Raw genomic sequence first — 13586 nt, 5'->3', positions numbered from 1 at the left:
TTAAATCTGTGGAGTTAAAATATCTCACATGGAAAGTGGTCATGCTGTTGGCCCTGGCCTGTGCCAGGCGCGTGTCAGAATTGGCGGCTTTGTCCTGTAAAAGCCCTTATCTGATTTTCCATTCGGACAGGGCGGAATTGAGGACTCGTCCTCAGTTTCTCCCTAAGGTGGTTTCAGCGTTTCACCTGAACCAACCTATTGTGGTGCCTGCGGCTACTAGGGACTTGGAGGACTCCAAGTTGCTAGACGTTGTCAGGGCCCTGAAAATATATGTTTCCAGGACGGCTGGAGTCAGGAAAACTGACTCGCTGTTTATCCTGTATGCACCCAACAAGCTGGGTGCTCCTGCTTCTAAGCAGACTATTGCTCGTTGGATTTGTAGTACAATTCAGCTTGCACATTCTGTGGCAGGCCTGCCACAGCCAAAAATCTGTAAATGCCCACTCCACAAGGAAGGTGGGCTCATCTTGGGCGGCTGCCCGAGGGGTCTCGGCTTTACAACTTTGCCGAGCAGCTACTTGGTCAGGAGCAAATACGTTTGTAAAATTCTACAAAATTGATACCCTGGCTGAGGAGGACCTGGAGTTTTCTCATTTGGTGCTGCAGAGTCATCCGCACTCTCCCGCCCGTTTGGGAGCTTTGGTATAATCCCCATGGTCCTTACGGAGTCCCCAGCATCCACTTAGGACGTTAGAGAAAATAAGAATTTACTTACCGATAATTCTATTTCTCGTAGTCCGTAGTGGATGCTGGGCGCCCATCCCAAGTGCGGATTGTCTGCAATACTGGTACATAGTTATTGTTACCAAAAAATCGGGTTATTGCTGTAGTGAGCCATCTTTTCTAGAGGCTCCTCTGTTATCATGCTGTTAACTGGGTTCAGATCACAAGTTGTACGGTGTGATTGGTGTGGCTGGTATGAGTCTTACCCGGGATTCAAGATCCTTCCTTATTGTGTACGCTCGTCCGGGCACAGTATCCTAACTGAGGCTTGGAGGAGGGTCATAGGGGGAGGAGCCAGTGCACACCAGATAGTCCTAAAGCTTTCTTTAGATGTGCCCAGTCTCCTGCGGAGCCGCTATTCCCCATGGTCCTTACGGAGTCCCCAGCATCCACTACGGACTACGAGAAATAGAATTATCGGTAAGTAAATTCTTATTTTTAAAAACATGTTTTTTGTGTGTTTTTTTTTTATTGCTAATAGCATATCTATTTATATTAGAAGGGATTATCTACTTGGGTTTGTCTATTAGGAGCCACAAGTATTATTTAATATATTTTTTAAAAGAATATATATATTTTTTTTTTACTGACTAAAATAATATGGAGAGATCAGAGCATGTTTTTCAGTGGGAATGGGTTAAAAATCCTGAAAAAAAAACGCGTGGGTTCCCCCCTCCCAAGCATAACCAGCCTCGGGCTCTTTGAGCCGGTCCTGGTTGTAAAAATACGGGGGGAAAATTGACAGGGGATCCCCCGTATTTTAACAACCAGCACCGGGCTCTGCGTCCGGTCCTGGTGCAAAAAATACGGGGGACAAAAGATGTATTTTTCACACCAGTACCGGGCTCCACTAGCTGGAGAGATAATACCACAAGTACCAGCATGCGGGGGGAAACGGGCCCACTGGTACCTGTAGTTCTACTGCAAAAAACAAAACAAATTAAAACAGTACACACACACCGTGAAAGTAAAACTTTATTACATACATGCACACCGACACACACATACTTACCTATGTTGACACGAAGAGTCGGTCCCCATCGCCACGTAGAATCCACAGGGTACCTGTAAATAAAATTATACTCACAAAAATTCAGTGTAGATCTATCCTCTTCTTGTTTGTAATCCACGTACTTGGCAAAATAATAAAACGCAAAACCCGATCCACGCACTGAAAGGGGTCCCATGTTTACACATGGGACCCCTTTCCCCGAATGCCGGGACCCCCGTGACTGCTGTCACAGAGGGTCCCTTCAGCCAATCAGGGAGCACCACGTCGTGGCACTCTCCTGATTGGCTGTGCGGTCAGCAGTTGACCGTGAGTAACCTCAACCACTGACCGCAAAGTTCCCACCATTGAATATAATGAAGCGGCATAGTGCTATGCGCCGCATGACAGCTCAGACACACACAGCCAATCAGGAGAGTGCCACGACGTGGTGCTCCCTGATTGGCTGAAGGGACCCTCTGTGACAGCAGTCACGGGGGTCCCGGCATTCGGGGAAAGGGGTCCCATGTGTAAACATGGGACCCCTTTCAGTGCGTGGATCGGGTTTTGCGTTTTATTATTTTGCTAAGTACGTGGATTACAAACAAGAAGAGGACAGATCTACACTGGATTTTTGTGAGTATAATTTTATTTACAGGTACACCGTGGATTCTACTGGTGAAGGGGACCGAGTCGTCGTGTCAACATAGGTAAGTATGTGTGTGTCGGCGTGCATGTATGTAATAAAGTTTTACTTTCACGGTGTGTGTGTACTGTTTTTATTTGGGTATTTTTTTTGCAGTAGAACTACAGGTACTAGCGGGCCCGTTTTCCCCCCGCATGCTGGTCCTTGTGGTTCTACAAGTACCAGCTTGCGGGGGAGGCTTGCTGGGACTTGTAGTTCTGCTACAAAAAACAATATTCTTTATTTTGTCACTTGGCCATCAGCCTCCCATCCGCCGCCCTTGGATGGGGGGGACAGCCTCGGGCTTCACCCCTGGCCCTTGGGTGTGGCTGGAGGGGGGGGGCCTTGATTTAAGGGGTCCCCACACCTCCAGGGTACTCCGGCCAGGGGTGACTAGTTGGGGATTTAACGCCACGGCCGCAGGGACCGGTATAAAAGTGTCCCCCGGCTGTGGCATTATCTCTCCAGCTAGTGGAGCCCGGTGCTGGTGTGAAAAATACGGGGGACCCCTACGTCTTTTGTCCCCCGTATTTTTTGCACTAGGACCGGACGCAGAGCCCGGTGCTGGTTGTTAAAATACGGGGGATCCCCTGTCAATTCCCCCCCCCCCCCCCCGTATTTTTACAACCAGGACCGGCTCAAAGAGCTCGAGGCTAGTTATGCTTTGGAGGGGGGACCCCACGCATTTTTTTTCAGGATTTTTTAAACACTTTTGTGCCGTTCATGAAGTCGAATCCAGGATGCACACTATCGTCAGTTGGTCCGTTTTTCGACAACGGGTATGTCGAATTCGTTTTTTATTGAATATATCGAATTCGGGTCCTGGCGGGAGGGTGTCTGACTGTCGAATTGTGTCGAATTTAAAAACTGTCGAATTCCAGCCGGAATTCGACCACAATTGCATATACCCCTTAGCGTTTTTACTTCTTACCTTCAATAAATGAAATAATAAAATGTCAGCAGAAAAGCAGATTGTGAGAATGAAATAAAATAGAGCGAATAAGGGAAGTATATAGGGCAGGAGGTCAGCACTGGAACATACTGCAGCTTGCCCAGATCTCTTATACCCTTCTCAGGCAGAAAACCCAGCAATTACACGCCATTTCAGCTATCTGACCCCCACTTTCATACAGACAAGCAAATTACCGGGTCAAGAATTTCTACCCAGTAATTTGCAGATCAAAACGGGTATTTTGTCTGTGTGGAAGTGCTAACCCGGATCGAAAATCCTGGGTCTCCAACCCTGGTAGATTCCTGGGTCGAAGTCCCAGGAATTTCAACCTGGGTCGACCCTTTCACAAATTTTTGCATTGTAAAATTGGTAGAAAGAAGAACCGAATTTGTGACTTAGCTTCACATTATTGTCTAATTTCCAGGAGTTTGCAGCCTTGTATGCATTACATGGGAATGGCTATGGAGTGAGGCAACTAGCATGTACCTTACCATGGTTTAGATATGCATTCCATGTATTTCTTTACAGGTTCAGTGCACCAAGGCAAATGCCGTTCTCCTTAATGAACCATCACTATATAAATGAATGTGTAATAATAATTTTTGGAACACAAATATATTTTGGATGTATGAACAATATAACAGAGGAGCGTTGAGACTTGAGATCTAATCTGTGCAACGTCGGTGTATGTTGTTCTATCAGTTTAGTAGTTAGGCCTAAATCCATGGTGTCATTGATTTAATTACAGATCTAGATCATGAGACCTTTACCCACCACCCATCAACCTTTACCACCCCAAAGTCTTCTGCAAGCTCTTTCGTTATTCTTTTATCCAGCAGATGGGCCATCACTCAGCAGACATATATTACAGGGAGATAGCTTACATGCATTACCATATAATGCACTGAGATACCCTGAAATCACACATTGCATAAGGCACTCCAACAGCGAAACCTTACTCCCACCCCTCCTACATACAGGTTGAGTATCCCATATCCAAATATTCCGAAATACGGAATATTCCGAAATACGGACTTTTTTGAGTGAAAGTGAGATAGTGAAACCTTTGTTTTTTGATGGCTCAATGTACACAAACTTTGTTTAATACACAAAGTTATTAAAAATATTGTATTAAATGACCCCCAGGCTGTGTGTATAAGGTGTATATGAAACATAAATGAATTGTGTGAATATACACACACTTTGTTTTATGCCCAAAGTTATAAAAAATATTGGCTAAACTGACCTTCAGGCTGTGTGTATAAGGTGTATATTAAACATAAATACATTCTGTGCTTAGATTTAGGTACCACCATCATGACATCTCATTATGGTATGCAATTATTCCAAAATACGGATAAATCCGATATCCAAAATACCTCTGGTCCCAAGCATTTTGGATAAGGGATACTCAACCTGTATATGCATTCTTCCAGTGCCTCCAAAAGTTTTTTTCTATGTTTCTGAGGCTGTTCAGGGGTGAGTGCTGTGGTCTTTAATGGCTAAAGGCTCTGGGGGAACATGCAGTTGTTGGTGGGATACTTACATGTCTATGTTGAAGTATGGCACATGTGGGTGTCACGTATTGTCCTAGAGCAGCCAGTGTCCATAGATGAAAGTGATCATCGATCGGCCAAGAATCCGATTTGACTACTTCAACCTTCTAACAGTGACTACAGTTTGGTTTAGCCTTGTGGAAGCAGGCTGGGATGTGTATTCCACTTGGTGAGCCATGGGTTGCCTAAACTTGGGATGTGTTAGACAGCTTGTCCTATAAAATTCAAATCCGCTTACTTGGCAGAAATCATGTACTTCAGCAATAACCAAACCATAACTATTAATAGGAAATTATACTGTCCAATATGGGATGCAGTTACAATGCCGGCTGTCGAGATCCCGGCGTTCTGGAGACCGGTCTAATACGTTCTTATTGCATATAACCAGAATATACATCCTACTGTGTTCACTGTTCTGCTTGTACAGCGTGTCGTACTTTTATATGAACTTGAAAATTGATTAAATATGTCCTGTCCTTTTTGTATTCATGTCTGCATCTATTTGTCTACCTTGTTTTATGTTTGCTTTGTCTGCCCCAGTGTCCGGCGATGTGGGGTGCTGCAGCACAGTTACAAATGAACAACAATAATAATAGTGCCATACTATCCGGGGAGCCAGAGGTCGCCCCCTTCTGGTATAAGAAAGGAAAAACTGTTGGAACAAGAAAGCAATTAAGCTAGACTTTAATTTCAATATTCTCTTTCAGCCCATTTGCTTATGTGGATCCTTTGCATTGTAACATGGCCTATTTGTACCTTGAACTGCTTAAAGATTCTCTCAACGAGTATGCATATGCAGCAGAACTAGCCGACTTGAACTATGACCTCCAAAATACCATCTATGGGATGTATGTAAGTACTTTGAAGCATGGCAGATACAAGACCAGGTCCTACTCTCCTCCCTCTGAAAGTTTCCTTTATGGCAGGGAGGCAGAAGAACGCCTTTTATTTCCCCCCCATCTCTGTACTGGTTCATCATTCTGGTATTTGCCAGGCCGCTCAGTGCTGAGCTGAATTTGGATTACATCTTATATTTATGGGAAAATTAATCCGTGGAAAACCAAATTCTGCCCGTCCTCATACAGACTATCCCATCACAAGCAAGACAATGTGATTGTGAAGCTGCATATTCATACTCTTTTTGTCATGGTCCTCCATCCACGTTCATGTCACTGCTTTGTGGTATAGAGTTTAGTTTTCTCTTTTCTTTTCTTTTTCATTTTATTATTATTATTTTTTGTCCTTGTTAGTCGCTACCTTTATGCTGACCCCCTCCATTGCAACATGACTTACCTATTTCTAAGGTTACTGAAGGATGATTTAAAAGAGTATACATATGCAGCCCGCCTCGCAGGTGTCAGCTATGGCATTGCATCAGCAATGAATGCAATTCTAGTAAGTAAATCTTTAAAGGGAGCACTGACTTCCCATTATGGCATGAAAAGGCGTTTCTAACCGAGTGGGGTGCTTCTTAGGCTTTTCTCTGCACATGTACCCTGCTGGGCAACAACGGGGTTTTTATGTTTTACATCTTTCCTTTTTTTTTTTTGCACTTGTTATTTTATACTTGGGGCGTTATGACACATTAGACACAAATGTACTGTAACCGAAAGCAACCAATAAGATTCTCCATCATTTCACTAGTGCAGTGTTTCTCCTCTCCAGTCCTCAAGGACCCCTAACCGTTCATATTTTCCAGATATCCTAGTTGGTGCACATGTGTATTCAGTACTGGCTGACACATTTTAAAAGATACACAGATACTGGTTAAAATAAAATAATGTGGTACTGAGGAGATCTGGAAAACATGCACTGTTAGGGGTCCCTGAGGACTGGAGTTGGGGAAACACTGCACTAGTGCATTTTAGTAAAAAACAATGAATTGGGTTGGTTGCCGTGGGTTCAGCACATTCACGCTTACAGCATCCGTTCATTAACCAACCCCTCTAGGTATTCTGCTGTTTTTCTGCTTGTACTAACCACATCTTGCGCAGTCTGCATACTAATTTACCACTGGGGAAGATTGAGCAATATTCAGCCTCACTGCTGTGGTTTTTCCCAAGTCACCTAGTCCATGTGAGAATGGATGTGTAGGTAATCTATGCCGACTACTGCTCATATGCCACTGTTTTTGTTTGTTTTTTGGCCTTTAACGTGGTGTGCCTTGCATGTTCATGTGCAATTTCAGCAAGCGAAGCATTTATACTGTGAGGGTTTTAAATACCCTTTTTTTGCTTCTACTAAAGTGACAGTTGTTTGTAGATGTGATGACAAAAATGAGACCGCTACACTATCTATTATTATTATTATTATTATTATTATTATTAGATTTTCTTTTTAATTATTATTATTATTAGATTTTTTTTTTTATTATATATTTTTAAAGGGATACTTACACCTGTAAGCAATAAACAAGAATATAACTGCAGAATGTTCAGGCCCTTCCCGCTGTCCCCGGATTTAGGCGGCGGGCAGTGAGATAATACATTAAGCAGCACAGTGTCTTTGCAGGTTTTGGATGCAAAATATAATCAGCACCTTGGCATAAGTACACCTAAATATACTGTTGTAGGTTTTATATTCTGCTTTTACTGTAGCGGCATTTCATCATGTGTCAGCAGATAGCAATCCCTTGTAGGGATTGTGTGCACAACGTCATCTTAACACCAGTTAATAAACTAATGTCACTGTATCTGCTGCATGTGTGATCTGCGGAATGTGGGACCTTACTTGATGATGCTATAGATGTGTAGTTATTACATGTGCTTGAAGTATACCAGTTACCTACACGCAGACAACACGGAACAATGCAGTATTCATTACAATGCAGCCTTTCCAGATCAATAGGAACAAGTGACATCACTGCGCATGGGGTACATGATAAACACACGTGCCTCACTGATACCGCTTGTTCCCACAGGATTTGCAGGCTGGTTATTGGTTCAGGCCACTAATTGCCTGCCCCCATTGCGTTGGGGCCACTTGTACTTCAGGTACCTAATTTAGGGGAAGTTCTAGCAAACCTTCTAAAGAGGACCAGTGAATGTGTTGCCTATAGCAAACAATCAGATACTAGCTGTCATTTTATAGAATGTACTAGATAAATGGTAGCTAGAATCTGATTGGTTGTTACAGGTAGCACCTAAACTTTCCTCTTTAGAAGGTTTGTAACAGAGTGACTGTGGAGTGCTTGTAACTACGGCAGTGGCAGGTGAAGTGATTGTCTGTTACCTAGTAACAGCGAGTCCTCCGTGGGTGACACACTGACACGAGTGGGTTGTTTTCCAGCTCTCTGTGAAAGGCTACAATGACAAGCAGCATATCCTGCTCAAGAAGATCATTGAGAAAATGGCCACTTTTCAAATCGATGAAAAGCGATTTGAGATAAATAAGGAAGCGGTAAGTTGTCTATGGAAACCTATAATGTGACTGCAGAAAAGAGAGTACACTAGTTACTGGCGAGACCAACAGTATAGAGCTGCCCAGTGTCTAATGGGGTCCTTAGGTCACTGGGCATGGTGAGAGAAGTATGATTTTTAGCCCTAGTTCAATACTAACTAATACAGGGATCAGTACGCGATCCTGGCGGTCAGGAGCCCGACAGCCGGGATCTCGGCGGCGAGCGCAGCGTGTCCCCTTGCGGGTTTCTATTTTATTCCTTTTTTGGTGGTGGCGTGAACCACCACCCAAGAGGGGTAACAAGCCGGCGGTCAGGACTCCGACTGCCGGTATTTCAGCTGGTGTCGGGATTCCGGTGTCGGTATCCTGACTTCCGGGATCACGACAGGCGGGCAATTGACTGCCTCCCCTAATAAATTATGGCCAGTATCCTATTAGCCCGAAGCACTTTCTGCCGGTAAAAACGGATGGATAAATGACTGTCATTATTGCAGTATCCAATTAGAGGCCATTTTATTGTCCGAAACAGTAACCGCGATCGTGCAATAACACATTGGATCGGGGATAAGTGCCCCTATCCCGTGTGTTTTCGCGCCTCCGGCGCCCCATTATGCTTCCCCACTTGGGGAAACTGCCACAACTTGTATTACATATGTAAGCCCAGTTACCTGATACAAAGTCTATAGCTGTTATGCATTTGGAGAATTGACGTGGTACATTTTCTTGGCCCATGCCCCAGCCCACAAATGGGCTGCTCCCATCGTGTATAACTGTTGTGGAGCTGGGTACGAGGGAGTACAGGAATTAGAGCATTGGAACCAGACACTGCACATTTAGCCTTATCCTCAGCACTGTCAGATATCCAGTCGCATGCAGTTGATTGAAGTGCTAATGTCATTTTGCGGGTGGATGTTTCTTTCTTAGTACATGCGGTCTCTCAACAACTTCCGGGCAGAGCAGCCTCACAAGCATGCAATGTATTACCTGAGATTGCTGATGACAGAAGTGGCCTGGACAAAAGATGAACTGAGAGATGCATTAGAAGGTACGTTATAAAAGATGGCCAGTGTTACAGGAGATGGATATGACATTGCAGTCCTGTAAACATCAGTAAATAGCATTTCAGAGATTCATTGAATTAAGAAAAAAAAAAAAAATGTCTCTGGTTAAAAGTTCTGCCAGCGTCAGCTGTCCCAGTGACTGCATCTTCTCCAACTAGAAAGTGCCTCAGAAGGGCTGCAAGTAAGAGCTCATAACTTTAAGCAGTGGGGGAGTTCCTTCTAGGCAGCACTGACATTTCATCTTCTGCTGTTGACTGTGGGACATTTCCATGACTAGCACCTCCTCACTAGGTGGTAAGCAGCCTTAATGCATCAAAACGTGCTTTAAGCTTCTCAGCCAATCAAGTGTCTCATTTTGTTTTATTAAAGTATATTAGTATGACACCATGTTCATTCACTGGATTTGAGCGTTCAATCGCTGGTCATTTCTGGACCTCTCCTGTATTTTGGTTGTAAAATTCTGTTACTTTAAACCAAACATTTCTTTTAAAAACAGACAAAGTAGTGACGATAGCACATGTCTCATAGTTGTTTTTATGTTGTATCTTCTAGCTACACCATCTTTTCACACAAGCCCTTAATTATTCATTCACTGGACGATTCTTTATATACAACATGGACAAAATTAAAGTTTTCCTGTTCTAAGATGTCTGCTGCTGTAACTAATAAGCAGAATCCCCCCAAACTGAATTCCCTACTTCTAGCCAAGGCAAATTTAAATGCTGGGGGGTCATCAGGATGTGAGGACTACCTAGGCCTCAGTCCTGAATTCGAATTATGAGCGAATTAGGTATAGTAGACCCCTTTCAGACATGCCTCAAAATACCAGGTTTATGTACATGAACGCGCATCAACCCGGCATTTTGGTATGTCTGAATACAAACAACTAGGGACTAAGGGCCTAATTCAGACCTGATCGCAGCAGCAAATTTGTTAGCAGATGGGCAAAACCATGTCCACTGCAGGGGGGCAGATATAAAGTGCAGGGAGAGTTAGATTTGGGTGAGGTGTGTTCAAACTGAAATCTAAATTGCAGTGTAAAAATAAAGCAGCTAGTATTTACCCTGCACAGAAACAATTAACCCACCCAAATCTAACTCTCTGCAAATGTTATATCTGCCCCCCCCCCCCCCCCCCCCCCCCCCCAGCAGTGCACATATGGTTTTGCTCATCTGCTAACAACTTTGCTGCTACAATCAACTCTGAATTGCACCCTAAGACCCTTTTACTGACCATGGTCATGGAACGCAGGCCAAGGAATTTGCCGGCATCCTAGAGCCGGCAGTTTCCCGTGTCTGATGTCTGAAAGGGGTATTATATTATATGGAGAGTAGGATATATATTAGGCATGGAGAGTAGGATTCTGTGGAAATTTAATTTTGTTCCAAAATCTGCAGATAAAAAAATATATTTGGCGCTGCAGAGAGGTAGAGTACAGTTGTGCTTATAAGTTTACATACCCTAGCAGAATTTGTGATTTTCTGGCCATTTGTCAGAGAATATGAATGTTAACTCACAAACTTTTCTTTCACTCATGGTTAGTGGTTGGGTGAAGCCATTTATTGTCAAACAACTTGGTTTACTCTTTTTAAATCATAATGACAACAGAAACTACCCAAATGACCCTGATCAAAAGTTTACATACCCTGGAGATTTTGGCCTGATAACATGCTCACAAGTTGTCACAAACGGGTTTGAATGGCTACCAAAGGTAACCATCCTCACCTGTGATCTGTTTGCTTGTAATCAGTGTGTGTGTATAAAAGGTCAGTGAGTTTCTGGACTCCTGAAAGACCCTTGCATCTTTCATCCAGTGCTGCACTGACGTGTCTGGATTCTGAGTCATGGGGAAAGCAAAAGAATTGTCAAAGGATCTGCGGGAAAAGGTAATTGAACTGTATAAACAGAAAAAGGATTTAAAAAGATATCCAAGCAATTGAGAATGCCAATCAGCCGTGTTCAAACTCTAATTAAGAAGTGGAAAATGAGGGATTCTGTGGAAACCAAATCACGGTCAGGTAGACCAACAAAAATTTCAGCCACAACTGCCAGGAAAATTGTTCAGGATGCAAAGAAAAATCCACAAATTACTTCAGCTGAAATACAGGACTCTCTGAAAAAAAGTGGAGTGGTTGTTTCAAGATGCACAATAAGTAGGCATTTGAAGAATAATGGGCTGCATGGTCGAGTCGCCAGAAGAAAGCCATTACTACGCAAATGCCACAGAGCATCCCGCTTACAATACTCCAAACAGCACAGAGACAAGCCTCAAAACTTCTGGAACAAAGTCATTTGGAGTGATGAGACCAAAATTGAACTTTTTGGCCACAACCATAAACGTTGCATTTGGAGAGGAGTCAACAAGGCCTATAATGAAAGGTACACCATTCCTACTGTGAAACACGGAGGTGGATCGATGATGTTTTGGGGATGTGTGAGCTACAAAGGCACTGGAAACTTGGTCAAAATTGATGGCAAGATGAATGCAGCATGTTATCGGGAAATACTGGAGGAAAATTTGCACTCATCAGCACGGAAGCTGCGCATGGGACGTACTTGGACGTTCCAACATGACAATGATCCAAAACACAAGGCCAAGTTGACCTGTCATTGGCTACAGCAGAATAAATTGAAGGTTCTGGAGTGGCCATCTAAGTCTCCTGACCTCAATATCATTGAGCCACTCTGGGGAGATCTCAGACGTGCAGTTCATGCAAGACAGCCCAAGAATTTACAGGAACTGGAGGCTTTTTGCCAAGAAGAATGGGCAGCTTTACCATCTGAGAAAATAAAGAGCCTCATCCACAACTACCACAAAAGACTTCAAGCTGTCATTGATGTTAAAGGGGGCAATACGCGGTATTAAGAACTGGGGTATGTAAACTTTTGATCAGGGTCATTTGGGTAGTTTCTGTTGTCATTTTGATTTAAAAAGAGTAAACACAGTTGTTTGACAATAAATGGCTTCACCCAACCACTAACCATGAGTGAAAGAAAAGTTTGTGAGTTATCATTCATATTCTCTGACAAATGGCCAGAAAATCACTAATTCTGCTAGGGTATGTAAACTTATGAGCACAACTGTGCATGAAAAAGTACTAAGAAATGGTAAAACTTAAAAATAAACTTGAACACACCTACAGTTTATAGCACTTTTAGCACAGTTGCTACTTCTTATTAATTTAACACATTTTAACACTTTAATCACTAGTGTGATACCTTGGGGCAGTTGGGTTGTGCTAGCCAGAGGGATCCCGTGCTCTGAACTTGAACCTTAGGAATGTTAGGGACCCACCTGCTGAGGTCACCAGGCTGTGGTAGGTGGGCCCATATTTTTGGCCCCCCAGAAAACCCAGTTTTATACCATGTTAACTGTTCTGATTGCCAGTGTCCTTAGTGTTTGGAGTGTGCGCCTGCATGTTCTCTCTTTTTCTGAACTGTGGGTTACACAGATGACCCGAAGTTCATGCAGATTGAGCTGATGCTGCGTCTTCAGATGCAGCAGCAGATCACATAAGATGGCAGGAGGTGTCTGCCTCCTGCGGCATTAGCATAATTTCTTACAGTCGCTGCGTCCACATCTGAATCAGCACCCTAGGCAACAAAGATCGATGAGAGTCAATCATCAGACCATTATCGGACTGTAGCAGTGTAGCTGTAATAGGAGTAGGTCCACTAGAAGCTGCATGCAGTACAGCACCTGTGATTCATGCTAGGCAGGAAACGTTCCAAAGGAACAGGTACCACGTTACAGGAGAGCACAAACACATTCGGGGTTTGAGCTGGCTTAATGTATAGACAGTTTAGAGTCAGCCGAATTAATAAATGAAGTTAGACTTTGCATGAGGGATATCACTCCATTCCTACACAGTATGTTCAGTAACAGATGTTGGAACCTACAAAGTGCCATTTTATGAATAATGTGTACCCACAAACACTTCCAATTTCTGTGCTATAAACTGCTGTGTCTTCAGCTGAATAGTTTTCTCCGGTCTAGTTCATCTATTGTGTTGGATATAGTCCCAATCCTGGCTGCATTCAGCATGTTGCTATGTATTTGTCAGACGGACCCCTGGCGCTCCTGTTTGCGGATCTGTATAGGATTTCTCTCCTGTCTGCAGACAGGAGCACGTTCACACTAGTTATTACTTTTCCTGGAACATCGCATTTCTATCTTTTATGTATTTCCTCTGCATGGAAACCTTTGTTTATGCCAGGGGTG

General features: G+C 43.4%; 1 protein-coding gene across 6 annotated transcripts in view; it reads left to right on the top strand.

The window, feature by feature from the left end:
* IDE (insulin degrading enzyme) overlaps window positions 1–13586 on the top strand; it is a 133022-nt gene that overhangs the window by 97440 nt on the left and 21996 nt on the right. For 5 of the 6 annotated variants that reach the window (XM_063962047.1, XM_063962045.1, XM_063962042.1 and 2 more), the window contains 3 exons: window positions 5612–5756; window positions 8193–8303; window positions 9228–9348. In XM_063962047.1, coding sequence (XP_063818117.1) covers window positions 5612–5756; window positions 8193–8303; window positions 9228–9348 — 377 coding nt within the window. Of the gene's footprint in view, window positions 1–5611; window positions 5757–6154; window positions 6300–8192; window positions 8304–9227; window positions 9349–13586 lie in introns of all 6 variants that reach the window. The other variant, XM_063962043.1, reaches the window with a different exon arrangement.

This window comes from Pseudophryne corroboree, chromosome 3 (assembly GCF_028390025.1).
Source record: "Pseudophryne corroboree isolate aPseCor3 chromosome 3, aPseCor3.hap2, whole genome shotgun sequence".
In the NCBI taxonomy this organism is placed as follows: Eukaryota; Metazoa; Chordata; class Amphibia; order Anura; family Myobatrachidae; genus Pseudophryne; species Pseudophryne corroboree.
This window is presented reverse-complemented; position numbering and strand designations above follow the sequence as displayed.